The 24697-nt window shown below is 37.1% G+C and overlaps 2 protein-coding genes across 9 annotated transcripts in view; one reads left to right on the top strand and one right to left on the bottom strand.

The window, feature by feature from the left end:
• RTCA (RNA 3'-terminal phosphate cyclase) overlaps window positions 1-10535 on the bottom strand; it is a 37652-nt gene extending 27117 nt beyond the window's left edge. For 2 of the 6 annotated variants that reach the window (XM_046645824.1, XM_046645823.1), the window contains exon 1: window positions 10461-10535. Coding sequence is in view for 1 of the 6 variants with exons in the window: in XM_046645820.1 (XP_046501776.1) it covers window positions 103-147 (45 nt within the window). In the remaining 5 variants the exon portion in view is untranslated. Of the gene's footprint in view, window positions 1-102; window positions 325-10460 lie in introns of those variants that run through there. The other 4 variants (XM_046645821.1, XM_046645822.1, XM_046645825.1 and 1 more) reach the window with 4 other exon arrangements.
• Window positions 10536-10678: 143 nt separating this feature from the next.
• Window positions 10679-24697, top strand: part of DBT (dihydrolipoamide branched chain transacylase E2) — a 41279-nt gene continuing 27260 nt past the window's right edge. For all 3 annotated transcript variants that reach the window (XR_006886057.1, XM_046645781.1, XM_046645780.1), the window contains exons 1-3: window positions 10679-10763; window positions 16078-16201; window positions 19199-19274. Coding sequence is in view for 2 of the 3 variants with exons in the window: in XM_046645781.1 (XP_046501737.1) it covers window positions 10713-10763; window positions 16078-16201; window positions 19199-19274 (251 nt within the window). In the remaining variant the exon portion in view is untranslated. The remainder of the gene's footprint in view (window positions 10764-16077; window positions 16202-19198; window positions 19275-24697) is intronic.

Genomic DNA, 24697 nt, shown 5'->3' with positions numbered 1-24697 from the left:
AAGAGCGCGGATGCAGAGAGAAGAGAGAGAAGCCTGTCAGTCTGAACGCTCTCCTGGCCAGTTCGCGCGGCAGCCGCCCCGCGGCCCTGGCCCCGCACTCACCCCCTCCATGATGCCGCCGTCCACCTCCACCCGCGGCCCCGCCATGGTGGGCGCCCGGGGGCCAGGCCCACAGCAGCCGAGCAGCCGCCCGAGCCGGAGGCAGAGGAGACGCAGGTCTCCACCCTGCAGCTCCCAAACCGAGGGCTTCGCCCGGGGCCGCGGGGACCTTGCGGAAAGGCGGAGGGAACACCGGCCGGCGGATAACCGGCTGCCGCAGCCTGAGCCCCGCCCCTCGGCGCCCTAGGCCCGGTCCGCCCCGCCCAGCAGCCAGGGCGCGTGCGCGCTGCAGCGAGCTTAAAGAGACAGCGCCGAGAAAATTCCGGCAAAGCGGAAGCGCCCCAGAGATGAGGGCAGGGCCGGAAGGTGCTGTGGCACACGGTAGTAGGGTGTCCCCTGAAGGCTTGTGCTGCTAATATAGCAAAACCTGCAGGTTTCAGAAAGCCTCCGTTTCAGCTCTAGTTGGATCCTCCATTGTCTCGCAGGCTCTTGCAGACATCTGTGTTTCTCTGTTTTCTCGAGGATCTTGCCATACTCAGAGCTGGAGGCTCTTATAGCTAAAAATGTAGGAAAGGTCCGGACCTTGCAGTGCACCGACCACCTTCTCTCTCGTTGGGTTTGCCTTCTCTGCAGCCTGTCCCTTGAGATGTGTGTGCCCTGGTGCACTGATGCCCCTGAGCCTCTCGTTCCGTGCTGGCGTGTGTGTGTGTGTGTGTGTGTGTGTGTGTGTGTAAAGTATTATCATCTCTTTTTCTCTTACGAGACACGATTTATTTGGGGATAGGTGGGAAAGGGCAGAATCAGAATCAGTACTACAATGCTCTAAAAAGCCAAAGTTATGCCACCGTGTCGGAGAGTTGAGTGTGAGCTCTTGACTCCAGTGAACGGTGTAGGTAACATCATTCACCTCAGACCGGGGCAGAAACACAGCCAGTTCCTGTTTCTGCTTGTGGCTCAATTCCTATAATAACTGAGTACCAAACACTAAGCAAGCTTCTAGGTAAGCAAAGAAGAGTAAGACAATTTCTATCCCAAAATTACTGGAGGTATATTGGAGACACTGAGAAGTAATCAGTTATAATGTCATCCACAATAATAATAAAAATAATAATTAACAGTGTACTTATCTTACAATTAAGTAAGGGGGACCAGCAATTAGAATATGACAAACCATAACAATAACAGTGAACATTTATTGAGCACTTAGGTGCCATGCACTGCAAGCTTTCACAACCTGTTGAAGTACGTACTACTTTTACCTCTGTTTTACAGCTGCATATGTTAAACAGTTTGCTACAAGGCACACAGTTATTAACTAGAAAACTGGGATGTGATCCTGGGTAGTTTGATGTGAACACCATTGTCTCCTAATCCTAATGTTCTACCACTTTTGTGACACAGACTGTTCTGGGAACACATCCACTATATATTTAACCCAACCTGGGACATTGCAATATCTGGGACTTGCCATAAGCTATTCATCATGGAAGTAATCATATTTGCATTTTAGAATGAAGGCTTTGGCAGTATGTGAAAAAGGGCCTACTAGGCTAAAGAGAAAAGTACCAGTGATGCACTAATCCAGGCGAGAGATGATAAGAAGTTGAAGCAAGGCAGTGGCAGTGGGGATGGAATAGGAAAGCTCTTTTACTATCTGACATCTTAGATCCTAGTACAGAAACTTAACCTTCTCAGAAGAATCCTTGGCCTTCTTCATTTCTCACTTTGGCTATAAGATCCTGGGGTTTGATCCATTTGCCTCATTCCAACTACTTCCAGTGGTAGGGAGAAGTGAACAAGATAGTAATATAATGGCAGAGTAGCCAGGCAAGAGTAAATAATAGTAAGCATTTGTATAGTACTTCACATACATTTTCTGAGTTAATGTTCACAACAAAGCTATGAGGTTGGTGTTATTGTCTCCATTTGGCCAATAAAGGACTGAGGCCTAGGGAATTGAAGTAACACGCCAAGATGACATAACAAGTTAAGTGGTAGAGTTGGGTTAGATCCTGGGTCTTTTCAATTATCTACAAAGTAGGAACAGTTAGGCAGACAACAAATTCCTCAACAGAAAATGGAAGTAAAGAAAAACAATGGATTCATAGCTTCAGAATGCTGACAGAAAGGAACCATCAACATAGAATTGAGGCCCCAATAAAACTATCTTTCAAGAATGAGGATGAAATAAAATAATTTCTAAATACACAGAAACTGAGTTTAAGATCTATGTAGACTTTCCAAAGGCTGTACTTCAGAAAGAAAAATTATCCCAAGGAAAGTCTGAGATGTAAGAAGAAATGAGGAGCAAAGAAATTGTAAACATGTAGGTGAATCCAAAGAAACGTTATATAAAATAACACCAGACAACAAAAGTATGTAAGCCAAGGGAGGGATGACTAAAGTTAAAGAATTCTAAGGTCTCCTTTGGGCATAGAGTTAAGACATAAATTAATTTAAGACTTTAAGATAGGTATGCAAGCTAAAATTTTAAAGGTGATCACTAAAGTAACAGTGTGTATAACTTCTCAACCAGCAGAAGGAAGAAATGGACTAAAGGGAAAATACACTTTAATTTTTTAAAAAAGAGAAAAACTGCACACCTTAATCAGCATATAAAAACAGGATGAAAAGAAAGCACTAAAGTAAAAAGTAGAAATACATATATATATCTAATAAAAGTGAAAGTAAATAAAGTAACCTTTCTGGTTGAAAGTCAGAGATGGTTTAAAAATATATATATCATTTATAAGAGAGGCACCTAATCACTATGGAAAGCAGTAGAGAGTATCCTTAGAAAATTAAGAATAGATCTACCATATGATCCAGCTATCCCACTGCTGGGTATTTATCCAATGAACTTGAAAACACAAATGCATAAAGATACATGCACCCCTATGTTCATTGCAGCATTATTCACAATAGCCAAGACTTGGAAGCAACCTAGCTGCCCATCAAGGGATGAATGGGTAAAGATGTGGTATATATACACAATGGAATAGTACTCAGCCATAAGAAGTGATGAAATACAGCCATTTGTGATAACATGGATGGACCTTGAGGGTATTAAGCCAAGTGAAATAAGTCAGAGGGAGAAAGTCAAATACTGTAGGATCTCACTCATAAGTAGAAGATAAAAACAACGACAAACAAACACATAGCAACGGAGATTGGATTGGTGGTTACCATGGGGGAAGGGGGAGGGGGGAGGGCAAAAGGGGTGAATAGGCTCACATGTGAGGGGATGGACTATAGTTAGTTTTTGGGTGGTGAACATGATGTAATCTACACAGAATTGGAAATATAGTACGATGTACATCTGAAAGCTATATAATGTTATAATCCAATGTTACTGCAATAAAATTTAAAAAAATAAAGAGGCACCTAAAACATTAAGGATCATGAAAAGTTGAAAATAAAAAGATGGAAAAGATGCACCAGATACACACCAACTAAAATAAAGCTGGTATAGCTATATTAATTACAAATTAGACTTTATGTATTAAAGCATTATCATTGACAAAAGAAAAGAGTCACTACAAAATAATAAAAGGTTGACTTCACCAGGAAACATAACTATTCTAGACCTTGTCTGCACTTAATAAAATATCTTCCAAATATATGTCATAAATTGTTAGAACACAAGAAACTGACAAATCCACTACCATGTTGTGAAATTTTATCATGGCTCTCAATTATTGGTAGATCAAATATATCATAATTTAGGAAAGATAAAGGAGATTTGGACAAAACAACTAATAGGCTTCATCTAATGGCAATTTTTGGCCTTCAATCAATTATTATCGATTACATATTTTCCTCAAGAACTCATAAACCATTTATAAAAGATGACTAAACCGTAAAGCAAGTCTGAGCAACGTCCAAAGAATTTGTATCACACAGGTGACATTCTCTGACCAAAATGCAATTATGTTACAAATTCATTCCAAAAAAGACAACCATAAAAACACATATATTTGAAAATTTATAAACACTTCTAGTAATTTATGGAATAAAAGAAGAGGTGTTAATAGAAAATTTTAAAAGTATTTAAAGGTGAACAAAACTGTAAGTTCTGCATATCAAAATCTAAGGAATGCAATGAAACCAGTACTTCAAAAGAAATTTTTACCATTAAGTATTACTATTAGAAATGGAAAGGCTGAAAAGTGACTTAAGGAGTAAGGAAAAGAACTAGAAAATAAATCCAGAGAAAGTAGAAAGGAGCTAATAAAGATAAAAGCAGAAATTAATAAATTTTAAAACAAAGTTGGGTCTTTAAAAGAACTGATAAAATTGACAAACCTCTGACAAGACTGATCGAGGAAACAAAAGTATAAATAAATAATATTAGAAAAGAAAAGAGAGCACATAACTGTAGATACAATAGAGATTTTTTAAAAAGCAGGAGAATAGTCCGATCAACTTTTTGCGAATTAATTTGAAAACTTAGATGACATAGACAAATTCCTAGAGAGATATAACTTACTCAAACTGGCTCCAGAAGAAATAAATACATTTTGTTCAACAAGTAGATTTCATGAAAAAAAATAATAGTAGTTATCTGAATCTTGATTCAAATCGTAAAAAATGGAGGACTTATCATATAAATGAGAGAATTGAAAATATGTATGATGAAAAAGAAGGAGTAGGTGGGGGAGTAATGTAAAGCTCAATTTATGCTATAACCAGTGAAGAAATTTTAACTGAACTAATAGTTAAGAGAGGGGTGGGATGGGAAAGGCAGTCCAGAGCATTCTACTGGCAAGATGTACCAAATTTTCTGGGAACAGACCACGAATTGATATGAACTGTCCCAGGTAATACGAAAAGGAAGCAAGACCCCTCAATTCCTTTTATAAGGCTAGTATGACTTTGATCATAAAACCGGACAGGGATGACATGGAGAAGAAAAATTATAAGGCAACTTTATTTATAAATTTAGATGCACCAGTATCAAAGTATTATCAAATAAATCCAATGATGTTTTTAAAATACTATGCATTATGACCAAGTTAGGATTGAAGATCAGTTTAACATTAGGAAAACGTTATGATGATGTATCAAAAACCTAAAATCATGTCAGTAGATGAAGAAAAAGCATTTGAAAAAAGTCAAGATCTATTCATAAACAAAGATCAAACAAAACTAGGAATAAATATAAACTCCCTTCACTTGATTAAGGACATCTGGAAAACCCTACAGCAAATTTCATTCTTAGTAAAATAAATAATAGTAAAATATTAGGCATCTTTCTTTTAAAATCAGTAAGAAGATAAGAATGCCCATGAATGTGCCTTCTTTTCAACAGATGATGGAAGTCTATCCAGATTCTACAAGAAAGGGAAAAAGGACAAAAGATTGGATAGGCAAAAACAACCCCATCCTCATTCACAGATTCTATGACTACCTACATGGAAAACCCCAAAGAATCTTTAGATATGTTATGAAAATATAATTTCAATGAAATTCCAATCAAATACCCACAAGGACTTTTTTAAGGAGCCTGACATGCTGATTCTAGAATTTTATGAAAGAACAAAAGGGCAGGAATAACTGACAAAGAATGAGGTGGAGAGTACTCATCTTTTCAAAATCCAGGGTTAATATGAAGCTAAAGTAATTAAGATAATGTGAAATTGGCACAATGATAGACAAATAGACTATTTAGAGCACAGAAACAGATTTCTATGACAGATGGGATGGTAGAGCAGTGGGAAAAGAGTCACGCTTCAGTTTACGGTGCTGGAACAACGGGTTAACCGTTAGGAAAACATGAAATTGGATTTCTATCTCACACCATACACAAAAATCATTTCAAGATGGTTTAAAGACTTAAATATCCCACACTATATATGAAATTAACTCAAAATGGATCAAAACCCTAAATGTAATAGCTAAAACTATAAAACTCTTACAAGTAAACATAGACGTAAATCTTGATGACCTTGGATTGGTAAATGGTTTCTGAGATATGACACTAAAAGCACAAACAATAAAAGAAAAAAATAGATAAATTGGACTTAAATTTACTAAAAATTAAAAACTTTTGTGCTTTTAAGGGTTACTATCAAGAAAGTGAAAAAACAAAGCACAACATGGGAGAAAATTTTGTAAATCATACCCTACCCACTAGCATGGCTATAATAAAAAAGACAGACAATAACAAGAGTTGATGAGGACATGAAGAAAGCAGGACCTTCACACACTACTAGTGGGAATGTAAAATGGTGTAGCCACTTTTGAAAACAGTCTGGAAGTTCCTCAAAAAGTTAAACATAGGGTTATCATGCAACCCAGCAATTCCACTCCAGGTATATACTCAAGAAAAATGAAACCTTATGTCCACACAAAAACTCGTACACAAATGTTCATAACAGCATTATTCAAATAGTCTAAAAGTAGAAACAACCCAAATGTCTATCAACTGATGAGTGGATAAACAAAAATGTAGTATATCCACACAAGGAAATACTATTCAGCCAAAAAAGGGAATAAAATACTGATACATGTGTCTTACAGCTGAACCTTGAGAAAATTATGCTAAGAAGCTAGTCATAAAAGACCACATATTGTAGGATTCTATTTATATAAAATGCCCAGAATAGGCAAATTTATAGAGTCAGAAAGCAGATTTGTGGTTGTCAGAGGCTTGGGGGCTGGCGGGGAGTCCCAGAATGGGAAGTGATTGCTAACAGGTATGGGATTTCTTTTTGGGGGTGATGAAAATGTTCCGGAATTAGATAGTGGTAATGGTTGTACAGTTTTGTGAATATACTAAAAATCACTGAATTGTTCACTTTAAAAGGGTGAATTTTATGGTATGAGAATGATCTCAATTTTTAAAATTTTGATACATTCAACTACATTAAAATGAAGAACTCTGTGCATTAAAAGACACTTTCAAAAAAGCAAATTATAGTCAGAAACTAGAAGAAGATAGCAACACATATAAATAAAAAAGCATAAGAGTCTAGAATATATAAACAATTCCTACACAAATCAACAAGAAAAGGATGCATACACAATAGGGAAAAAATAGCCTAAAAGCATGAGCAGGCACTTCAAGAATGGTTAATAAACATATGAAAATGTGTTCAACCTTATTAATAATCAGAGAAATTCAAATTAAGACCATAATACCATTTTATAACTACTAAATTGGGAAAACATTAACTGTTTAAGTGTGACAATATTAAATGAGGAGTGATAGGTACTCCCTTAACAGCTGCTGTGTATTTTGTGCAATTGTGTTGGAAAACAATCTAGCATTATCTTGGGTAAAATTAAAGATAAATATAACTCATGTCTCAACAATTCCATTGTTTTTTTTTTTGAGGAAGATTAGCCCCGAGCTAACATCTGCTGCCAATCCTCTTTTTGCGGAGGAAGACTGGCCCTGAGCTAACAGCCGTGCCCATCTTCCTCTAGTTTATTTGTGGGATGCCTGCCACAAGATGGCTTGCCAAGCAGTGCCATGTCAGCACCCAGGATCCAAACCAGCGAACCCCCGGCCGCTGAAATGAATGTGTGAAATTAACCACTGCACCACCAGGCTGAACCCACGACGATTCCATTTTTAAGTATAGTATATATCTATCCCTTACTAGTCAAAGTGTAATTGGCTAACCAATAGCATCTGTATCACCTAGAGCTTGTTAAAAATGCAGAATCTCAGGCCCCACCCAGATCTATGGAATTGGAATCTGTGTTTTAGTAAGATCCCCCAATTGATATGAATGCTCATTACACTCTGAAAAGCACTACCCTAAAGAAACTCTTGCATGTACACCAGGAGAAATGATCAAGAATGTTCATGCCAGCGCTAATGGTAATAGCAAAGAATGGGAAACAACACAATTGTTCACTGAATAGTGATGGATAAATAAATTGTGGTATCATCATAAAAGCTAGTTGCAGAAAGATACGATTCGACACCATTTTTATAAGACTCAAAACAAGCAAAAGTAAACAATGTGTTGTTAGGGATCCACGTATGTAGTAAATTCTAAAGGAAACAAAGGAATAATAAACACACAATTCAAGATAATGGTTGTCTCAGAAAGAGAGGGAAGTTTAAGAGGAGGAGCAGATGGTGACCTTCGCCAGCATAGAAAAGGTTCTATTTCTTAAATTGGGTGGTGGGCTCAAGGTTTTCATTATTATGTGTGACTTACCTATATGTTACATTATTTTTTTGTATGTTTATAACACATTTTTAAATAACTTTACTGCAGTATGCATACCATAAATTTCACCTGTTTCAAGTGTACAACTCAATGATTTTTAGTAAATTTACAGAGTTATGCAACCATCGCCATAATCTGGTAACAGCAAATTTCCATCGCCACGAAACACTTTCTACTGCCCTTTTGCAATCATTCCCCACCCAACCTCCAGACCCAGGCAACCACTAATGTGTTTTTTTATCTCCATAGATTTGCCTTCTCTGGAATGATGCTTCATATAAACAGAATTATGCAATATGTCTCCTTTTGGATCTGGCTTCTTTTACTTAGCATAATTTTTTTTCTGAGGAAAATTTGCCCTGAGCTAACATCTGTGCCAATCTTCCTCTTTTTTTTTCTTTTTTCGCTTGAGGAAGATTTGCCCTGAGCTAACATCTGTGCCAATCTTTTGTATGTGGGTCACCACCACAGCATGGCTGACAAATGGGGTAGGTCCACACCTGGGGTCCAAACCCATGAACCCAGCCTGCTAAAGTGGAGCATGCCAAACTTAACCACTAGGCCACAGGGCCAGCCCCTAGCATTATATTTTTGAGGTTCATTCATGTTAAAGCATGTGTCATTACATCAGTCATTGTTAAGGATGAATAATATTCCATTAAATGGATATACCACATTTTGTTTATCCATCCACCTGTTTTAAGGACATTTGGGCTGATTGCAATTTTTGGCTATTATGAATAATGCTGTTATGATCATTCTGGTATTAGTCTTTGTGCAGACATATGTTTCATTTCTTTTGGTTAGATACCTAGGAGTGGAATTGCTGGGTCCTAATTAGTCATTTTATGAATTTAAACAAGAAGATAAACCAATGTTACCTCAAAAAAATTATTTAGCCAATTAAAAAAATAAAAAATAAAGTAAAAAAGAGAAGAAATGAGTTCCTTGGTTCTGTTGAGCTCAAGTGAAAGGTTTCACTAGTGGATAGGTGGCATACCTCTTGATGTTGGAAGGATAGACAAGGGAACATAATACTGAATTTGGAAGCGGTAACCCACTGAGGTATGAAGAGGGTAAAAGAAAAGAAACTAGATATTTTCTTGGGAGAAGGCAGAGTTAAAGTCAAAGTTAAGAGGAAGAACATGGTATAAAGGCCCTGGGAAGAAAAATATTCATTTCAAAGACACTGCTATTTTATCTGTTTATACAAACACATGCATGTGGTATTACCAAGTATACTAATAGTGCCTATAAAATGTTCTGTTAGTGGGAAAGTTAAAAAAAATGAAAGTCCTTTTGACTATCTCAGATTTTCTTATGAAGGTAAGGATTTAGATGTATTGCTTACGGTAGTTTGTGTGTGTGAAATACACTGAAAGGCAAATAAGGCAAAAAAGAAGAAAAGTGTGAGTTTGGGTAATATTAGACTGAACTTATGAAACACCTGAGAGTTTGTTTTACAGCCACTAATCTTCAATGTTGAGAATTTATAATGTTGCCTTTGTTCCTTGTGTGGGCGTGTGTTCTTTCCCCCTCTGTGATTCTTTAGACATTTGAGCAGATTTTCATTCCCACGTGAAAGGCAAGAACAGAGAAATGTCATTCTGGACATTTCTAGAAATTGGTTTCCTAGTTGCTTTGAGGAAGACTATTAAAGCTCTGATCTTTTCTCTACTGGTTCCTCTTGACCTAAATTTTACATTTCTCCAAGAGACAAGTAAGTCAAGGATATTAACCCAGGTTATATATCTGTGACATATATTGCATGTGCTGGGCAGCTGCTTCTGACAACATTCCCAGAGAAGGAAGGATCATGTTGATGACATGTTTATTTTAGACATTAGGGCAACCTAGTTCACCTTGCAGGAAAACAAAACAAAGCAAAACAACTGAAAAGCCAATTTGGGTAATTAAGACAACTCAACGGGAGTAAGAAATGCCAGTCATTGAGAAGCATTCCAGTAAAGCCTTGTAACACAACTAGTGGTACAGAGCCTTGCTACAAAGTATACAAGTGTCCTGTAACCTGTAATCCAGGCGGTTACAATACAAACTGAAGAAAATACTTCAACATAACTTTCTCCAGGTAAGCGCCCTTTGTCTCTTAACACTCTCTATTTCCCCCATTACATGGACTAAAAAGGTGATCGTTAGCGCACAAGTACTTACACAGCAGTACCTTACCCAACTTTGTCCCTGAAATTAAATTTCGGCTGCTCTCCTCCCCACCTTTTGCCCCAGCCCGGGGCTCCTTCACCTCTCCACGCCCCGAGATTTCCCTCGGGCGCCGCCCGGTTGGTGGGAGGCTCGTTCCTGCGCTCTCCATTGGCCGCTCAGGCGGAGGCGCGTTTCCCAGCTCCGGATAGGTGGCCCTGCCGAGCGACTCTGCACCCGCGGAGCATTTGTCATATCCGGAGTAAAATGGCCGCAGTGCGAGTAATGAGGACCTGGAGTCAGAATGCTGGAAGGCTGGTAAGTAGTTTGGGGCACAGCTGAGATCGAGAAAGGGTGATTTGTCCGGAGTCATCCGAGAGAGGGGTGTTACTTTGTCCTCCGAGTGCCTCGCGTACAGGTCGTGCGCGACGGAGAGGTGGAGGGATGTATGCAAAACGAAGGGCAGAGAAGGAGACGAGCCAGCTGGTTTGGAAGCCCACTCTTTCCCCTTACCTGGGAGCGCCTCTACCGCGACTCTGTCGCTTTCCAGCTCGTTCTACACCCAGGCCAGCTAGCGTTTTGTTGAGCATCATCTAGTGTCTGGGCGTTGTGATGGGCGCTGGGCATACGGAAATATATACTCCTTAAGCATCTATTGAGAACCCACTTTATGCCAGCCGCTGATAATAGGACCTGCCCTCAAGGAACTCAGTCTTCCTCTAGAAAGCAAATCATAACACCATGGGTCCTTGCCTCCGAGGAGCTGAGAGGCTCGAGCTTCATCCTCTGGGCCTGTACTTACCTCCTACGTCCGCACCGGTATCTTTTCAACCTTTTAATCACCAGAGCTAAGACCCGCCACCATCTGCCCTGCAATTCCCCTCTTTCGCACACAGTCTTTTAGCACCAAACAGGTAACATCCCAGTAATCATAGTGCTTCATCCTGTTTGCATAGCGTTTTTCTTCCTGGGTCCCCTCTTGCCCAGATCTTCCAACAGTGGTCAACCCCTCATCTTACAAAACTTTTCAAGAGCCTGCTGTGTACCAGGTACTATACTAGGCATTGGGGATGCAAATATGAGACACCACCCTGTCCTCTCAGAGATTAATTACAGCCCTATGGTGAAGGAGAAAGTTAGACAATGAACAGTTACACCACAGCATGAGAAGTGCTGTGATGGGACAAATATTCATTGGTATAGGAACAGGTAGGACAGGACTTGGAGGTCAGAGAAGAGCGCCTAGAGGATCTTGTATAGCTTGAGATTTGCCCCTTACTAGGTACTGGCCTCTTTTTTGAGAGCTCTCCCTTGGCTTCTGTGACACCAGCTTCCTGATATTCTTGTTCCTATATCTTTGACCACATCTTCCCAATCTCCTCCTATTTCCCTGCCTGACTTTTAAATATTGCTGTTTTTAAGGGCCCTGACTTTGGCCCTCTGCACTTCTTGTACTTCCTGGGTTATCTCAACCGCTTCTTTGAATTTAGTTGCCGTCTATATGCTGATGATTCCTAAAGTTCCCCTGTCTTCAAGCCAGCTCTACTCCAGACCCATATATATCTTATTGTCCTGGAAATCTCCAATTGCATGTGCTTTAGTTGTTTTTCAGCTGCAAGTAGTAAAAACCCAACCGATAAATAGGAAATTAAGCAACTGTGCATACAAAGCATCCCAGAGTTAGATGACAGCTGGCGTTGACTCCATGGCCTATCATTGTCAGGGTTGTCATTTCAGGAGTTCATTTGGCCTTTTCCTCAGGGTCACAAGACAGCTTCTCCAACTTCATGTTCAAGGCAGGAAGAAAGAAGAGGTGGTAACAGCCAGACTCAGTGGCTAGAACTGTTTTACATGGCCGCAGCTTAAGGGAGCTTGGAGGAGCTAGGCTTAGTCATCTCACATTGTCTGCCATAATGCCTTAAAGGCTCCAGAACTAAAACCTCAACCCTGTTTCTCTTTTGATTGTCGCCTATAAATCGCTCCAAAATCTAGGTACTATTCTCCAGCCCGCCCCCAACTACAGATATCCTGGTCCTTCCTAATTGGACTTTCTGCTTCTAATCTTGTATCTCGCCAACCCATTCTTCATTAATATAGCCACGGTGATCTTATAAAAGAGACACAAATTTGAGAATATCATTTCCTTGCTTAAAACTGCCCTAAGCAAAATGTCCAAAATTCAAATGACTGTGAGGCACTTCATGATCTGGACATTTCCAATCTCTCAGGCTTCCTTCCTTGCTAAAACTTACCCATCCCAACCCCCACTCTCACACGTACTTCGCCCTTACCCCACACTGAACTACACCAGAACTATGTTAAGCAACTTCAGTTAATTGAACACACTGTGTTCTCCCTTACTGCAGACTCTAGACCTTTACACATGTATTTCCTCTGCTTTCAAGGCTCATGCCTTACTGCCCTAAGCCCTTTTCTACAGCACACCTCATCCTCTGGGTTACTCCTGCTCATCCCTTGAAGTAGGTCTTACTTCAAGTTCACCATTTCCAGAGAGGTTCCCTCCCTTGTGTTCTCTTAACACTCTCAATTTCCCCCATTATAATGCTGTGTTATAGTCACCTGTTTACTTGTCTTCATCTTTCACAGTACGGACTATATATTCCATAAAGGAAGGAATTGCATCTATTTTGTTCTCTAATCCCAAGTGCCTGGCACATAGTAGGTACTCAATAAACATTTGTTAAACAACTTAGTAAAGAACATTGTTTTTTTCGTCTGTTAGAAAAACTTATGAGCAACAAGAGCTCTTATCACCTATAGTAAATTATTTAGATGGCCTTATTGTGTTGTGTTTTATACTCATCTATGACATCATGCATTTGACTCTTGATTAACTTACCATATCATGTTGAATTTTTCTATTATCTGTCTTCCTGTAGTGAAGTGTAAGCAACCTGAATTCAGGGACTATATTGTATATGTCACTTAGCTTTGAATTCCTGAGCCCAGCACAGTCCCTGTCTTTAGGAGTGCTCAACAACTGCCTGTTGAATTAGTATTTATTGCCTTCGTATGCAAATCTCCCTCTATTGTTTTGTGTTCTGTTTCTAGAAAAAATAATGTCCTTCCTAGCTTGAAAAATTGTTTTTTTCTCTTCCTTTCTGTTACCTTTTTATCCTTCTTTTTGTCTTTTTAGCCTTCCGTTCGGCAGCTTTACTAATGTTTGTAGCCTTCTCTTGACCGTTCTCTTGCTGTTGATCATATAATGCCAGCTGCACTTATATTGCTGGCTTTCTTTTTCCCCTGTTGATCACCTCAGTCAGAGCCTGTCTGGCTGTCATTTCATGGCTCAAATACTATAATCGTTTCCTAGCTATTTTCTTTCTCTCCTGGTCTTACCTGTTGCAATCTCATCAATAAACTACAACTAGATTGATTTCTTAATCTTTTTCTTCAATAACCCATAATGTATGAATTCATACTCCTTATCCTGACATTTACAGTCATCAATAATTTGGTCCTTGAGCTACTTCCACGGCTCCCTTTTATAGATATGATCAAGCCAAATCAAGTTATTCACTGTCCTAGTAGACATGCTAAGCAACTTCTTACTGTTTCCTCTGTGTTAAAAGTCCACTTCTGCTCTTTAATTATTAATACCTCTTAAGCAAGACCCAGCTCAGATCTTCTTCCGGGAAATGTTCTCAGGTCAACCCTGAGAAAAATCTCTCAAACTCCTTTAACACCTATTGTCTAAACTTACTACAAAAAATTAGAGCACACGTGCCCACATGTGAGTGTGAGTGTGTGTGTTTATTGTTTCTACTAGGTTGTAAAGTCCTTGAAAGCAGGGATCATTTCTCCTACCTATAATAATGTGATGGTGATGGAGCTGGGCTTTGGAGTCAAATTCACTTGGCTTCAAAGCTGAGGTTTGCCATTTATTTGCTGTGTGACCTTGGACAAATTACTTCACCTTTCTGATCATTAGTTTCTCATGTGTTAAAGAGACTAATGTACCTATTCCAGAAGGTGATTGTGGGACATAAAGATGATATGCGTATAAAGACCTTTAAAGTATCCAGCACATGGTAGGCTGTTAATACATGTTAAGTTCAATAGTGTGTGCCTCCCTTGACCCATTAATAGTTTCTCAATAAAAGTTGTGTTGTTGAAGGTAGGACCTTCTAGTAGTTTTATTTTATTTCAACGGTTTTAAAAATATAGACTATTGTATTTATATAAAAGTGACTGTATATAATTCAGAACTTTCATTTACTGTCCCTAAATTTTATAATGTCTGATTTACTCCTTTGATTCTGTTGTTGACTAGGAGCCAGGGTGGTGGGAATTGAAAGAGAAAGGAAGGACAAACAAAATGGGAGTGTTTGAGAAAGAGAATTCTTTCCCTATCTGCTAAGTTGTAAGTTATCAGTTTTAGATATTTTAGTTAGGCTTTATGTTACTAGCCAGAATATTAATGTTAATAAGAATAAAATATAGATATTATAAAGATTAGTTGCTTTAGGATGATCTCTTAAAGTCAAGCTGAGATGTATGATTTAAGATTGTTCGTGTTTTAGGAAAGGGATCTTCAGCTTGTCCTTGCCTTCAGAAATCAGTAACAGCTTGGAAATTAGACTGAAAAATCACATAAGAATTTAAATGTATTGTTCCTGTCAGTAGACCAAATATTTGTTTTCATATTATTTGCTATAAGAAAGAGGAACAAAATTCCTATTTATAAATATATATTATAACAGGACTATAATGCATAGCATAATATGTATTATAACATAACTTTTAAATTTTAAGAGCCAATCACCACTGAAGTATAAAGTACATGATGATATAGTAATTGTTTTAAGTAAAAGTAACTCCTACATTAATGAAAAAACTTCGAGTACATACTGGAATTCTCAGACACACTAAGAAGTTTAGAAATTTCTGTGTTTTATGTTTAAAAGTGTGATGTAGTTAATTAGGTATTAATAACATTGAAATGTTAACTTTCAAAATAAAATATTCTACCTTTCAGACACTTAGGTTTTGATAGATCAAGTGATATCTTGATCTATCAATACAGTCAGGTCTACTTATTTCTATAACATGTTATCTTTTATTATACTGTTACATAAAATAGTTAAATCTGAAGAGTCATCTATTAATTACGATAAGTAAACCTTTGGGTACAATACTGCATGTGTTTTTCAGTGTCTTTAGATGCTAACAGTTACTTCTGAATTATTTAGTAGTTTTATTTCAAGAACTCTTTAATGAGTCAAGTGCACCTACAAACCTATATGTTTATACAAAATACATTGTTAAAATTTCTTTACTTCCATAAGGAATTTTAGGCAAGGATCATAAGCATATGAACAGATCTACTCTAAGGATATAATTTTACTAAACAAAAGAACAACAAAATTTTCTCCGTATTCTAAGGTTTGAGTTCATTTGATTTCTTGACCAGAAATACCTAAGAAATATCCAACCTTCATAAACGTGATTGGCACTGAAGCCAAGTATTCTGACTTCAGCCTAGATAATTTCATATTGTGACAATGATTCTTCTACTTTTAGAGTAGACTTGAAATTCAAAATATACTTACAGAGATAAGCCATTAAGATCTTTTATAAAAGCTTTTACTTTTGTGTTTCTCATCTCTAGATTTGTGTTCGCTGCTTTCAGACATGTAATAATGTTCATGTTTTGAAGCCAAAATATGTGTGTTTCTTTGGTTATCCTTCATTCAAGTATAGTCATCCACATCAGTTGCTGAAAACAAGTGCTGGTAAGTATGATCTTAAAGCCTATATAAAATAATGTTTTATATCTTATTCAATACTTTTTTAAAAGTAATTGAAGACTTACCAAGGTAAAAAAAAGTTGACCTTTTATTTCTAACCCAGCCCTCCTTGCTCTCCCATCTATCCATTTCTCATTTTCTTCTTTTTTTTTTTGTTCCCCCACTCCCACTCTCTTTTCACATACTTTCCCTTACTACTTGTGTCTTCATAATTTGGGGAATGAATTGTCTTGGGCCATCTGTTCTTTATAATCTGACTCATTTAAGTGCAGTAGTCAACATTGATGTGACTTTCTCAATCAAGGTGAATTGTTGACTTAGTAAACTATTTCCTTGTACTCATTGTATTGTTGATGGATGAGGTGCCTAATCTGTCATATTAAGATGGTGGAATGAAACTAGCCTGAGGTGATCATAAGTAGAAAGTTTCCTGGCTTTATCATTTAATTACCTTTCCCCAACTTTTTCTACCCTCTAAAGAACTTGAAGCTTTAAGTGTTAGGTTTGACAAGGGCACTAAAACTTTTTTTTCTGATGGTCTCTTTAGAACCCTGGAAAAAAGCCAAAGACTTTTATTACATCATTAAGCTTTTGACAGATACTGGGCAGCTTTGTCGGTGCTAGCAATGAAAAATAGGGGAATTCCTGGCAGATCCAACCCCTGACATCAATTGATCCTTCCATACCTTTTATATGTCATCTTCCACAACACCCTAAGATATGTAAACCTTATCTTTCCATTTTTTTTTAAGATTTCTATTTTCCGAAGTTGATATTTTCTCTTCTCAGAGAAAATAGAGGCCATTCAAGCAGAAACTCAACCTGCTCCAGTATCTAAACACTTATCATGAACTTTTGGGTTGTTGGTATGCCAAACTAGCTGTGTAACTTTAAGCAGGTTGCTTAATTTCTCTCTGTGTCATCCTCTAGAAAATGAGGGTAATCATGGTATCTAACTCGTTGTATTGTTGTGAGAATAAATATTTGTCACTCCCCTCCTATGTGCCAAGGCACTGCGCTAGGTGCTGGGGACACATCCTTTTCCCAGATTCCCTAACTCAGTAAATAGTTAAGCTAGAAACCTGGAGCCATCCTGATTCCTGTCTCACATCAAATTGATTACCAAGATCTATTAATTTGACATCTTATTTATTTCTTAAGTCTGTCTTCTCATTTTCAAACAGCTTTGAAAATATATAAATATATTAAGTTCAATACTTTAGTTTCTGAACCTGCAGGAGACTCCTCACGGCTTTCTCTGCCACCCCTTCCCCAATCCCATCCAGTACACTCCTGCCAGAGAGATTTTTTCCTAAAATTATGGATCTCAAGTTACAGATCTGAAATGGCAGATGGGACTCCCTGTCAGTTAATTGTTGCTAAATAACAACCTCCCCACAACTTAGTGGCTTAAAGCAACAATGATTTCTTATTTCTCAGGATTCTGGCGGTTGGCTGAGTCATTGCTCTGCTGGTTTCACCTGGGTTCACTAGTGTAACTGTATTTGGCTAGAGGATCACCTGGGCTGGAAGGTCCAAGATGTTCTCACTCACCTGTCTAACAATTGGTGCATATTTTGGGCTGGGACATGTCATTTGTCCTCCACATGGCCTCTCTCATCCTCCACCAAACTAGGACAGCTTTCTTACATGGGGATCTCGAGGCAGTATTCCAACAGGGAGAAGGTATAAGCTGTGAGGTCCTTTGAGCTCTAGGCTTCAAAAGTTGCACAACTTCACTTCTGCTTATTCTACTGGTCAAAGCAAGTCATGGGCCAAGATAGATTTAAGTAGTACTGGTGAAACAGACTCTATCTCTTATGGAAGCAGCTGCAAAGAATTTATGACATATTTATTTACCATTGGCTCTTGATTTCCTTTTGGGTAAATTCCAAACACTTTACCTCAGCATGGCACACAAAGCCTTTTGAAATCTGGGCTGGTTAGTTGCCACATATCCTATCTTCAGCCTTTTAGAACACTTTGCCATTCCCTAACTATGCTATACACTATCATATTTCCATGATATTCCAATACACCTGCTATTCCTTGCAGAATGTTGTTTGTATAGAGGTGTCATAATGTATTTACTTGTCATTTTTGGTTTCTTAGGTTGGTTTGCACTTCTTCATAATAACTATTCTTGAGCACGAATCTTTGTGTACCTCTCTAATTCCTCAGGGGGAAAAAATCTTAAAACTAGAATTACTTGTTGAATCAAAAATATGTTGTGTATTTTATGAGCAATTTTGATGAATAGCAGTCTAAAAATAGAGGAGCACTCGAATCAGTTCAGAGCCATTTGTTAACCTGGAAAATGAGAGGATCCATACATACTTTCTGTTGACCAGAAATACTTTCTCTCTTGGGGCTCATCACCATCAAGTATCATTGGCATCTAAGTGTTATAAAAAGGGGGTAGAAATTTGAAAAGGGGTATAAAATGGAAAGAGGAAAGAGAAGACTAACATTTAATGCTAAGTTGGCAGAACACAGTTTGGGCAAATAAAAATTTCCCATCAAGTCTTCTAGATATGGGTCTTCCTGATCTTTAGCCACTAAGAATGACAATAGTTATATGAAGTCAAAAGAGATCAAAAAGCAGGCCATTAATGGTTGTTACAATTTCGTAACATAAAACGAGATCCAGTAGGGTCTCCCTTTGCACAATATCTTGTTCTATTTTCTATTCATCAAAATCTCATTTGGCAGAGGGCCTTCTATCCCCTTGTAAAAGAACAGTATTCTGGAAATTGGAAAAGTTCTGTGGCAGTGTCAGTAGGTCTGTGTCATTGAATAATTTATTTAAATTTTTGATGGTTATGAATGATGGCTATGCTATTAAAAACTAGAAAATGCTTTATCTGTAAAATGGAATAATTACTGTCTCTGCTTGAGAATATTTTCTAATTTTAGATGTAAAAGCATCTATTAGCAATACATTGCATATTTAATGAGATCATTTCTCATTTGTTCTTAAAGCTCTACATGGACAGATCGTTCAGTTCAAACTCTCCGACATTGGAGAAGGGATTAGAGAAGTAACTGTTAAAGAATGGTAAGTTATTCTGAAAATTATTTTAGTAAATGGAAAAATAATTTGAGTGTAAATAAGTAGGACTCTATTTAAATAGAGAAACTTCTTTCTATAACATAAAATGCTTTTTTTAAAGCAAAAAGGTAAAACTAGTTTGTGTTACTGATATGCTGGTGACACAGTTCAACATACATCATTGCATTTTATTCAATGTAATTTATTAAGGATTATTATTATTATTATTATTATTTGAGGAAGATCAGCCCTGAGCTAACATCCGTGCCCATCTTCCTCTACTTTATATGTGGGACGCCTGCCACAGCATGGCTTGATGAACGGTGCCATGTCTGCACCCAGGATCCGAAGCGCCAAACCCCCGGCTGCTGCCCCGGAATGTGTGAACTTAACGATTGCACCACCAGGCCAGCTCCTATTTTTTCCTCTTTTAAAAACTCCTTTCACTGCCCACCCTTTATTTCAGCTCAAAAAGAGCAATTAACCTCTAAAAGATGTTAAAATAATATGACCATGTGGTTTGAAAAGCATTTAATGTATGAACTTAAAACTTCTTTCCAAACTATTTTAAAATCATCTTGTAGTCTAAGTTCTCTTTACTTTGCTGAAAATGACTTTATTAAGAATGCAAGTACATTTGACTCACCATTACCTGACAGTTTGCCTATATTTTTAGAAAAGATTAAAATATTATACCAAAAGGCATGAATCAAAAAATAATTTTCAAAAAGGTTAAAAAATTATCCAAAAAAGCTTGGAATAAAAATTAAAAGCCCTCTACTGCCTTAGTCATCTTTCTACCCCTTTTCTTTCTTTCATTTTCTGGAAAAAAAGAAACACCTCTGGGTACTGAACTAATTTTTAAAAGTTTCTACAAGTAGCAGTTAAGATGGATCGATAGATTCTTTGTCACCATAATTTTATACTATTAAAGATTTTTTTTTAAAGACCCTTTTAGGAATCTGATTCTGCCACCTGAACATTCTTTCCCTGTAGTTCACATTGTTCTTACTTTGTAAGTTAGAAGAGAACTGTAATAACATAGATGTACCCTACAGTTATGTCTCTAGTGGCATTGAGGGATGGAGGAAAGAGCAGTGGACTTCAGTTCAGAGGAGCCTGACTCTGAAACTATAAGCTGTTTTACCTGTGACTCACTTGGTCTCTACTGAGCGTTTGCCTATTAATATGTAAAATGAGGGTGACGGTACTTTGACATCTCACAAGAGTTATTGAAAGACTTAAATAATGTAATGTATACAAAATGCCTTTAAAATCTGCAAAGTACTATGTACGTTAAAGTTACTGATACCTGCTTTCCAAGACCAAGATTACTCTTTAGATTTTAGATGTTTTTTAACATTTCTTAATTTCTATCTCTTACTAATTCTGTGGACCCGTATGCTTGATAAAAGGTTTTACTGTTCTTGGAAAAGGAGATCATTTCATTCCTCATTAAAATATAATAGTTTTTTAAATGAGAAACAAATCATTTGATTAAAGTTTTTCAGAAGTTTTTAAACAAATATTAAGAGCTTGCTTGAATTCGGTGTGTTTTTTCTCCAATTTAATATCTATAAATCTCAACTCAAGGAAAAACACATACTGTATTACACTTTGTAAAATGCTAGAAAGCAAAATTCCATCCTACAGAATAGAACCTGAGAATAGAAATTTGAATATGTAAGGGAGCATAATTTAACAGAAGGTAATGTGTTTGTATAAGGGGCAGTAAAACTATTTGTATTCTTAGAATTGGTGGGAATAAATGTATGGATAAATAAGAAAAATACTCAAATTTTAAAAGGTCTTTGACAAAGTTCTAAAGCAAAGTTTGTGTTCTGTTTTGTCTGGTACTAGTATAGCCACTCCAATTCTTTTTTGAAACTTTCCAAAACAGATATATCTTTTTCCATCCTTTTACTTCCAACCTATTTGTGTCTTTGACTGTAAAATATGTCTCTTGTGGACAGCATGTAGTTGAATCTTTTTTTTTAATCCATTCTGCCAATCTCTGCTTTCTTATTGGAGCGTTTAAACCATTTACGTTTAATGTAATTACAGATAAGGTAAGATTCATGTCTCCCATTTTGCTATTTGTTTTCTATATGTTTTATGTGGCTTTTTGTTCATGTATTCCCCCATTACTGCCTTCTTTTGTGTTAAATAGATATCTCTAGTGTGCTATTTTAATTTCCTTGTTTCTTTTACTATATATATTTTTTGTTATTTTCTTAGTGGTTGCCCTGAGGATTATAGTTAACATCTTAATCTAAAACAATATAGTTTGGATTAATACCAACTTAGTTTCAATAGTACATAAAAACTTTGTTCCAGTATAGCTCCATGCTCTCTCCCCTCTATTGTGCTGTTATTGTCATATGTATTATATCTTTAAACATTATAAGCCCATCAACACAATTTTTTAAGTATTACTTTAGATAGAATAAAAAAGGGTTACAAACAAAATACATATATGCTATCTTTTATATTTACCTATGTAGTTACCTTTACTGGTGTTCTTTATTGCTTCATGTGGATTTGAGTTACTGTCTAATGTCCTTTCATTTAGCCTGAAGGACTTCTTTTAATATTTCTTGCAGGGCAGATATGCTAGCAATGAATTCTCTGTTTTAATTTATTTGAGAATGTATTCATTTCTCCTTCATTTTTGAATGATAGTTTTGCTAGATATAAAATTCTTGATTGACAATCTTTTTCTTTCAGCACATTGAATGTGTCATTCAGCTGCCTTCTGGCCTCCAGGGTTTCTGACTGGAAATCATCTGTTAATCTTATGAGATTCCTGTTCTTGATGAATGGTTTTTCTTTGCTGATTTCAAGATTCTGTCTTTGTCTTTCAACAGTTTGATTATGATGTGTCTAGGTGTGGCTATTTTGAGTTTCTCCTACTTGGAGTTTGTTGAGATTCTTGCATATGTACGTTAATGTTTTTCGTCAAATTTGGGACGTTTTTGGCAATATTTCTTCAAATATTCTCTTTATTGATATTCTCAGTTTGGTAAGACATCATTTTCTACTACTTCCCTCTAATTCTTTAGACATGATTTCCTTTAGCTCTTTGAACATTTCATTAATTTAATTAAACTTATAATTGTTGATTAAAAGTCTCTGTCTAGTAAGTCCAACATCCAGGCATCTTCAGGAATGATTTCTGTTGACTACTTTTATTCCTGTGTATGGGCGATACTTTCCTGTTTCATTGTGTATGTTATAATATTTTGCTGAAGACTGGATATTTTATGTAAAATAGTGTGGCAACTCTGTAATGAGAAGTATGGACATCTCGTTCCCCAGATCTTCCTTTTGAGATGTTTGGCCACCCTCTTGTTTGCCCCAAGTTTTTTTTATGTATGTGTGGGGAAGATTCGCCCTGAGCTAACATCTGTTGCCAATCCTCCTCCTTTTTTCCCCTCCTTTTGTCTCCAAAACCCCAGCACATAGCTGTTTGTTATAGTCATAAGTCCTTCTAGTTCTTCTATGTGGGATGTTACCACAGCATGGCTTGACAAGCAGTGTGTATGTCCACACCCAGGATCCAAACTGGCAAACCCTGGGCTACTGAAGCAGAGCACGCAAACTTAACCACTATGCCACCCAGCTGGCCTCTGTCCCAACTTTTCTTACTACCTCAGCCAGCTATGATTTTAAGTAATTGCTTTGGATTGTTTTCAGCAAACACCCTGAGCGAGTTCTGATTCAGGTCTAATGAACACAAGCCCTGTGAAAGGGATTTTTCCATGGAGCTGCCAGGCAAGTCATACATGGGGAATGTAGCTTTTGTGGAACAACAAACTTGGTCTGCCCCTTCTTGTGGCTTAAAGGCTGCTAATTTTCAAGGTTAATGCTGAGCTGGGAAAGGAAGGTGAGGATAGAGCAAGTTAAAATACCATGAAACTCACTGTTATTAATGACATTCAGCCATTTTTCCTGAATAAATACTTCTTGGCTGTTGCCAGCTTTGTTATTCTGAAAAAGTTGATTTTTTAACAACCTTTGCCAATGTGCTTGTTGATTTTATGGAGAAGCAGAATTCCAGAGGTCCTTATTCCACCATTCTGGAAGTGAAAGTCCTCTATATATGTGTCTTCTGTATATGGGTGATGTTTTATTATGAACTGACAACTGGTTAAGACAGGAAGACAATAAGAATGACTGGACAAATATTTTAATGAAGAATTGATTAATAAATCAGAAATAAATCAGAAATATACTAGATACATCAAGAATGATATTAGAATCAAAATTATATGTAGTATTTTAGATTTGGTCCCATTGTTCCTGTTCTATTTGCTAAGAATATCTAGAAGAGCCTTGTAAAGGATACCTAAAATGATTAAGGGCATAAAGGGACTGATATACAAGGACAGGCTAAAGTAATTGTAGAAAGAAAGACTGAGAGAACTCAAACCAAAATTCATGAAATTACAAAGGATGTGTCTTGGTGATATCAATTTTTAAAAATTATCTTATTGAGGTCATGTTGGCTTATAACATTGTATAAATTTCAGATGTACATTATATTTCAGTTTCTATGTGGACTGCATCATGTTCACCACCAATAGTCTAGTTTTTATCTGTTACCACACACATGTGCCCCTCTACCCCTTTGCCCTCCCCTCACCTCCTTCCCCTCTGGTAACCACCAATCTGTTCTCCTTACCTATGTGTTTGTTTGTTTATCTTCCATATATGAGTGAAATCATACAGTATTTGTCTTTCTCTGTCTGACTTATTTTGCTCAGCATAATACCCTCAAGGTCCATCCATGTTGTCACAAATGGTAGAATTTTTTCCTTTTTTCTGGCTAAATAATATTCCATTGTGTGTATATATACATATATATGTATATATACAATGTATATATACATATGTATTATGTGTATATATATATAACACACCTTCTTTATCCATTCATCCATTGATAGGCACTTGGGATGCTTCCACATCTTGACTATTGTGAATAATGCTGTGATGAACATAGGGGTGCATATATCTTTTTGAACTATTGATTTCATGTTCTTTGCATACATACCCAGTAGTAGAATAGCTGGACTATATGGTATTTCTATTTTTAGTTGTTTGAGAGCTCTCCATACTATTTTCCATAGTGGCTCTACCAGTTTGCATTCCCACCAGCAGTGTATGAGGGTTCCCTCCACATCCTCTCCTCCATGTGTTATTTCTTCTCTTGTTAATTATAGCCATTCTGACAGATGTAAGGTGATATCTCATTGTAGTTTTGATTTGCATTTCCCTAATAACTAGTGATGTTGAACATCTTTTCGTGGGCTTGTTAGCCATCTGTCTATCATTTTTGGAAAAATGTCTGTTCATATCCTCTGCCCATTTTTTGATTGGTTGTTCATTTTTTTGTTGTTGAGTTGTATGGATTCTTTATATATTTT

This window comes from Equus quagga, chromosome 18, assembly GCF_021613505.1.
Source record: "Equus quagga isolate Etosha38 chromosome 18, UCLA_HA_Equagga_1.0, whole genome shotgun sequence".
NCBI classification, from domain to species: domain Eukaryota; kingdom Metazoa; phylum Chordata; class Mammalia; order Perissodactyla; family Equidae; genus Equus; species Equus quagga.
This window is presented reverse-complemented; position numbering and strand designations above follow the sequence as displayed.